This window comes from Orbicella faveolata, unplaced genomic scaffold (genome assembly GCF_042242905.1).
Source record: "Orbicella faveolata isolate gen_17 unplaced genomic scaffold, um_ofav_v1 contig_13, whole genome shotgun sequence".
NCBI classification, from domain to species: Eukaryota; Metazoa; Cnidaria; class Anthozoa; order Scleractinia; family Merulinidae; genus Orbicella; species Orbicella faveolata.
The window spans coordinates 25,710,001-25,717,500 of record NW_028301540.1 but is presented as its reverse complement, the minus strand read 5'-3'; the positions used below and the strand labels follow the sequence as shown (position 1 = coordinate 25,717,500).

The window sequence follows — 7,500 nt, the reverse complement described above, 5'->3', positions numbered from 1 at the left end:
TTTTTTCATTATTCATCGCTACCACTCTCCCTCCCCTTTTCAATCGGTGTTAAGTTTAGACCAGACTACACTCGTCTGAATTTCAGTTCGCGCGGTGAGTCTGAGAAGGAGCCGACCGATCAGCGTTCTGTATTTGCTGTCTAAAGGAAGTCTGCCCGAGAACATCATTAAGTCCAGTGAAGGCGCAAGTCTAACGATTTGCTAGCAAGCGTCGTCCATTATCGTACGTGTGGCGGGCCTGAGATGTGTAAACTGAACGGGTCACATTTAGTCCCGTAACAGTAGGGCGTTTGCCCTGTGGCGATAATGTTGCGCTCACTTTAGAGAGCAAAAATCTTTAGCCACATCAAATTAGGGCTTAGACGTGCAATGGACTAGACATTTCTAGCTGCTGTTGGCGTCATTTACTCTGAACTTTGTAGGGTTACGTTGAAGATTTAGGCTTGAAATGGGACCTCGTCAAAGTGGAAATCCGAGGTTTTACCGTCAAATTTTCTAAGACTAAAGCAAGAAAAAGACGAGATGAAGAAACCTTCCTTCAAAAAAGAATTAATGAATTATTTTTAAAAGCTGAAAAAGGTAAAAATAACAGGCATATAATATGCGAACTCAATTCTTCTCGGGCTCGTCTAGAAAAAAATAACGGCTCTCAAAACTCGCGGCACTATCCTTAGGAGCCGTACAAGATGGCATGAGCAAGGGGAACGCAACAACAAATATTTTTTAAACCTTGAAAAACGAAATTACTCTGAAACACTAGTCTCCAAACTGAAACTTCAAAATGATTCAGTCCTAACTAACCAGTTCGATATTTTAGAAAAACAAAGCAAATTTTACCAATCTTTATATAATTCGCAAAAATCTGATAGTGCCGACGAACCTGATGATGATTTTTTCTTTAATCCCAACAACATTTCTACTTTGTCCGACAACGAGCAAGCTTTAAGTCAAGGTTTGATCGCAGAAATTGAGGCCTTTAAAGCCCTAACAGAATTCGCTGTAGCCAAATCTCCCGGTACCGACGGCTGAACAACTGAGTTTTTAAAATTTTTCTGGCCAGAGCTAAAATCACTGATTGTTGGAAGTTTTAATTACGCGTTCACAAACGGCTCGTTGTCGATATCCCAACGACGAGGCATAATCTCTCTTATTCCCCCCCCCCCCCCCAAAATAAAGATAAAACCATTCTTGAAAATCTTCGACAGATATCTCTTTTGAACGCTGATTACAAAATTCTCAATAAAGTTTTAGCAAATCGCTTAGAAAAAGTACTACCTAAAATAATAAATCCCGACCAAACTGGCTATGTAAAAGGACGCTACATTGGTGAAAATATCCGATTAATTCAAGATCTAATGTTTTATTTGGAAAAAGAAAATTCTACTGGCATGGCAGTTTTTGTGGATTTCCGGAAAGCTTTCGATACCATTGAGTGGAATTACTTAGGGAAAGCTCTCATGCTCTTCAACTTTGGGCCAAATTTTCTACAGTGGTTCAGGACTATATACTCCAACATTTCCAGCTGTGTTCTGAACAATGGCCACGCGTCTCACTCCTTTTCTTTAACGCGTGGGGTAAGACAAGGTTGTCCTCTATCAGACCTTCAATTTGTTTTCAATACCTCCAAAACCGAAGCCATGTGGCTTGGCAAGTGGAAAGACAGATCCGACACTCCTTTTAATTTCAACTGGCCTGTCGATCCCATCTGTGCCCTAGGTGTATTCTTCTCCTACGACACCACCAAAGCTGATAAGCTCAACTTCGATGAAAAGTTGTGAAATACGAATAAGATTTTAAATATCTGGAAAAATAGGAAACTAACCTTAATTGGCAAAATAAACATCGTCAAAACTCTAGCTTTATCAAAATTAATTTTCAACAGCTCCAATCTTTATTTACCTAAAAACTTGTCTGACACGATTAACAGCATAATCTTTAATTTCATTTGGCAGGGTAAACCCCCCAAAATTAAGAGAATGACAATAGTTGGTGAAAAAAAATAAAGGCGGATTGAAAATGATCGACTTTGAAATAATGAACACCGCGCTCAAAATTGTCTGGATTAAAAGACAATGCCAAAACTCCGACTCCTCCTGGAAAACTCTTATCGAACATTTCTTCAGGGAACACGGCGGTCTTTCCTTCTTACTAAATTGTAAATATGATGTTAAGTTACTGAATTTGAATAATGTACCACCCTTCTATCACGCAATATTAAAGTACTGGCAAGAAAACACACCCATTATCTTAGAAGACAATACACACAAGCAAAACGAAATTATCTGGAACAACAAAAACATTTTAATAGATAAACACATGATCTATTTAAAACAATGGCATCGAACTGGAATCATGTACATAAATGACCTGCTTGACGAAAATTTCAACTTATTATCACTTGACAAATTTCAACGAATCTTTCAGCTTCATGTCCCGTTTACAGCCTACTGTGGTTTAATAAGCGCCATTCCACCAAGCTGGAGACGCACAATCAAACGCACAGAAATCCCAACTGAAAATGACAACGCGTCACAAGAACCTCCTCTATCTAGAATTTCACCACCCGTGCTGTCTATGCAGCAATTATAGGTCTACCACTACTTCCAACCCCCAACTGCTGAACCAAAATTACTACAATATGGTTTCTCGAAAGAATGCTTAAAGAAAGTTTATAACCTCCCCTTTGTTACCACGCTCGAAACAAAGCTTCAAATTTTTCAATATAAAATTATCCACAACATACTTCCAACTAGGTGTTCCCTTTACCGTATGAAGCTATGCGATTCTGAAATCTGTCAGCTATGCAAAATGCAACCGCAAACATTGCCTCACTTATTTTACCTTTGTTCTGTAATTTCCAATTTGTGGTCTGCATTTCAAAATTGGTGGTTTGAAAAACATAAAAACATAAAAACTCTCACCGAACGTAATATCCTTTTTGGTTGGCATGATGACACCACAGAATCAAGAGACATTTTAAACTGTGTCACTTTGGTGGCCAAGTATTATATCTTTTGCACTATCCAAGACAGCGATGATATACCCTTTGACGGCTTTCCTTCTTTACTTAAGAACAAATTAAATACTTCACAACAAATAGCAGTTAAAAATAAAACCTCTGACAATTTCATAATTACATAAGTTATTAATTAATTAAATTAATTCTTAATTTAGTAATTGTTTCTTTTTTTGCAACGTACCTACTCAAAATGTTGTACTTTGTAATAGTTTGTAATTCTTTTTTTGTATTTTTGTAGCGCACAACATTGCCTTCTGTATTATCTTTTGTATCTCCTTTCATTGTCCTATTGTAGTTCATGTTCTATTATTAATAATAATCATATTAATAATAATAATGCGAATCTTTAATAATAATAATTATAATAATAATAAATACATGGCTTAGGCTTCTTTATTTGTTAAATATAGGTTGTCGATCTAGTATGGCAAATTAGGCTCGGATTAGCTTTGTTTTATTATTAGGCTAATAACATCAGAACTACCTATCAGGCATGTATTTAGAGATGCAATTAGAATGTGCCCTTGAGATCTCTTTGGGCTAATTATATTTTAAGTCAGCAGATGTTATCTGTGTAGCGACAATGAGCTTATATGAATTATTTCCCTCGGTGCTCGAGGAATTTGTGCCTATTGGGTAAGCATTGCAAAAACTGCTGCATTATATATCACTCATCCGCTGCTTACTAGTGAAAACTGACTATTATGTTCACGTCGTTCGATTCTTTCCTTATAGCCCCCCTAGAGATTATTGCTCGAGGCCCTCTGACCATCCGGGCTTACCAAAAAGCCCTTGCAGAAGGAAACACCTGTGTAAAGAGACTGCCAATCATGTTGATTGGACAGAGTCGGTCAGGAAAAACCAGCTTAAAAAGGTCATTGAAAGGAGAACGGTTTAATCCAGAGGAAGCCAGCACTACCGGGATTGAGATGGATCCTTCCTACTTTAACGTGTCGGCAGAAGTTTGGAAAGTAGGGGAGAAAACCCAAGCAACCGATTCAGACCTGGTATCAATTTCTTATGAACATAGAACAGCTCAATATATCTTGAGAAACCTCAAGAAAGAACCAAAAGAACCGGAATCAAGTCAATTGAAGGATGAAAATATGACCTGGGATAATACAGTGTCGTTGACATCACTTGAAGGTTACCACAAAGTCTCAGCTTACGCTCTTGTTAACGTGCCAGATTTGCCAGACGTATCACACGTACCTGAAGTGCCACGAGAAATAGCAGCATTGATTCACAAGTTGCGTCAGGTTGTTGAGAATGGCGAAGTTGAAGAAGAAATCTATTCCGTTTTGTGGGATTTTGGTGGACAATTAGTTTATTACGCCACCCATCCGCTTTTCCTTACAGGAAGAGGAATTTATTGTCTGGTTTACAACCTAAGTCAAGATCCAGCTGAAACTGTCGGTCCGCAAGTGAAGCAGGGCTTCTACAAGAATATTGAAGATGTTTTTTGTGAAAGGAGCAACAGGGATTATCTGGACGTATGGATGTCCTCAATTTCTAGTCTGGTTCCACAAGATGAAGACCTCGAGGAGACACCCGCATCTGAGATATTGCCAGAGAGGTTGCCTCCGGTGTTCCTTGTTTGCACTCACGCTGACAAGCCTTATAAAAGCGCACAACCTGAAGAGCTTGCTCGCGAGATCTTTGGGTCATTACAGACAAAATCCTTCGGAAAACATTTATTTGATGTGTTTGTTGTTGACAACACGAAATCAGGAAGTGAACAAGAATGTCCAGAAGTCACCCGCCTGAAAAGCGAAATACTTACTGTTGCTAGGGAACTGCCGCAAATGAAAGAAGTGATTCCAATCAAGTGGTTGAAGTACGAAAAGGCTGTTCGAGCGATGCTTGGAGATGGCTACAAGTGGATTTCCTTTGGCGATGCCAGAAAGATTGCTCTTGACGTATGCGAAATTTACAGTGATGAACAGTTTGAAGCATTACTGAACTTTTTACATGACCAGAGAATCTTAATTCACTTTGGTGACACCCCTGAGCTAAACAAAATGGTGATCTTGGATCTACAGTGGTTGATAGATGTCTTTAAGAAGATCATTACCGTCACGCCATATAAAAGTAACGAGAAGAAATTCACCAAAGCTTGGCTAAAGCTTGAGACAACGGGAATCTTGGACGCAAAACTTTTAGAACACGTGTGGGGTCCTTTGTTCGATAATGGAGAAACCTGTGATAGCCTCATCGCCATGATGGAGAAGTTCTGCTTATTGTGTCCCTGGTCGTCATCAGCGGAGGGCGAGTCACCCAGAGAGTATCTTGTACCTTCCATGCTTATGTTCCCACCAAAGGAGGATGTCGCTCAGCTGATTGCATATGCAGGGATTCCATCGCTTTTTGTGAGATTTAAATCTGGGCAAGTGCCTTCTGGCTTATTTCCTCGTTTGGTGCTAATGATCTTTCAGTGGTGCAACAAGGAATGGCTTTGCCAATCAGAACCTCAGTTACATTACAATTTTGCAAGGTTCTACAGCCACCCAGCTGAAGGCTGTTCTGTTATCCTCCTTTGCCATTCCTCCTTCATTGAGGTTGTTGTCCACAAAGAAGATAGTACTTCTCAGGTATCCACAATTATATCACCAGAGATGCATCTATCTCCAGAATCAAGCCTCGATACCTTTCAGGTAAATGTGGCGCGTATCGTGTGCCGACAACTAGGATTAATGCTTGAATGCATGCGCAAAGAGTTTCATTGGTTGAAGAACATGGCTTATGAGATGTCAGTCTGCTGTCCCGTCTGTTGTAAGCAAGGGTCCGTTAACCATTGTCGCAATCACAAGACACGAGGTTGCAAGCAAGAAGAGTGCCTGCATTTTTGGTCAGAGCCTGAGCTGCGACAATGCAAAGGTCCCATCACGTGCACCAAGTCTGCTGTTGCTGGAGATTACAGGGTTCCACTCAAGCTCTTTGAGCCTTGGTTCAAATTTGCAGATGAACGGGTAACATGCAGTACATTATACTATTATACAGAGCTTTCCTTAGATGGTTGTGATTTTCAATTTAATGTTGTTATCAAGTGAATTGGATACACTGACACTCAACATGGTCAATAAATACGTAGTAGGAAGCGTCTCAGTTGGTTTGCAAAAGTCTCAAATCAACTTTTAGATGCAGGTCTAGAGATCTCTTCAAGATAGAAACCCCTTGAAATCCTGTCTTGATACGGAAAACTGTTAACAAAGAGAATATTTACATTAATATTGAACTGATCAGTAGCACTGCTAAAAGCGTAAGAATAGCTTACGTATTCTCTAGAAGCTGTTTGAGTTTCTTACCTTAAAGAAATTTACAGCGATCATTATTTTTCAAACCCGATAAGGATTCCACGGAATTGCTTATTCTTAGACAACAAGACGTTGCAAAAAATAAGGACATGACACACTATCTTACCTTCTTATGGCTGTACAAATGTTTTTCTTTTCCAAAGCAGAGAGCTGTTGATGGACATGAGGAGAAAGCTCTGTCTTGGAAGACGGGTAAGCTTCAGTTTTAAGAATCTTTTGAAATTAGGGTATATATTTTTATGCTAGTAGTAATGGACCTTTTGTTTTTCGGCCACTCTATACCGAGCTTGCTGGGATTGTTCATTACAGGCCCTCAGTCTAGAATGTTCTACTCCAGCCTTCCCAGTCAGTACCAACTTTATGGCTCGCCTGTCCAATAAAGGATATGACAATTTACGTCATACAAGACGCCTAAAATTTTTGCTAGCTCAAATTATCGCAGTAGTGGTGAGACAAAGTGAATACAACACCTTGAGAAGAGCTTACATGACTAGCTTACAGCTTCCTATATCTATCTCGTGGTGATTAAGTATGGTAATTGGAAAAGAAAGGCACTGATCATAATTAATTCTGCTCTTGTTATGGTTCATTCTATTATCTAGACGACAGTGAACTATCCCTGGCCCTCCCCAGTGGGGTACTCGAGGCACTTCAACTGGAAACTTGCGATGCAAATGATGTCGTTGCTCGACTACAAGAGAGTCTTTCTCCAGAGCAAACATCACTGGAACAGCCAGATCCAGAGACCAAGCGGCAGATTCGCTGCCTTTGTATGAAAGCTAAAAATGCAAAAAGGCTTGATGTTGTGAAAAAACTAAGGGAAATTGCCCCTGCTGGTACAACAGGCGAGGGTTACTTTTTGTATCCACGTAATATGTAGAACCGAGCCAGTGTTATCACTTTGTAATGTTTGGGCAGATACGTCTAACCAACTATTATGAATTTGGGCAGCTTAGAACGATATCTTTCGATCAAACCGGGTCAACCGGAGTAAGATTCGGAAGTAAGTCTTAATTTAAGACCGTACGTGTCCAGTAGCAGCAGGAAGACGGGTGAATATTAATTTAGAACTTGTTTTGTCCTAGGACCTCTGTTGCCTGAAGCTCTTGATGTAGTCACTATTCCTTTTCGCCAGAGGCAAGAGCTCACAATGAACTTGTGTGGTAA

General features: G+C 39.7%; 1 protein-coding gene across 1 annotated transcript in view; it reads left to right on the top strand.

Moving 5' to 3' along the window:
- The window catches only part of LOC110058657 (uncharacterized), a 31,147-nt gene that overhangs the window by 20,391 nt on the left and 3,256 nt on the right, over positions 1-7,500 (top strand). The window contains exons 4-7 of the mRNA XM_089285200.1: positions 3,755-5,988; positions 6,477-6,525; positions 6,936-7,178; positions 7,419-7,496. Coding sequence (XP_089141326.1) covers positions 3,755-5,988; positions 6,477-6,525; positions 6,936-7,178; positions 7,419-7,496 — 2,604 coding nt within the window. The remainder of the gene's footprint in view (positions 1-3,754; positions 5,989-6,476; positions 6,526-6,935; positions 7,179-7,418; positions 7,497-7,500) is intronic.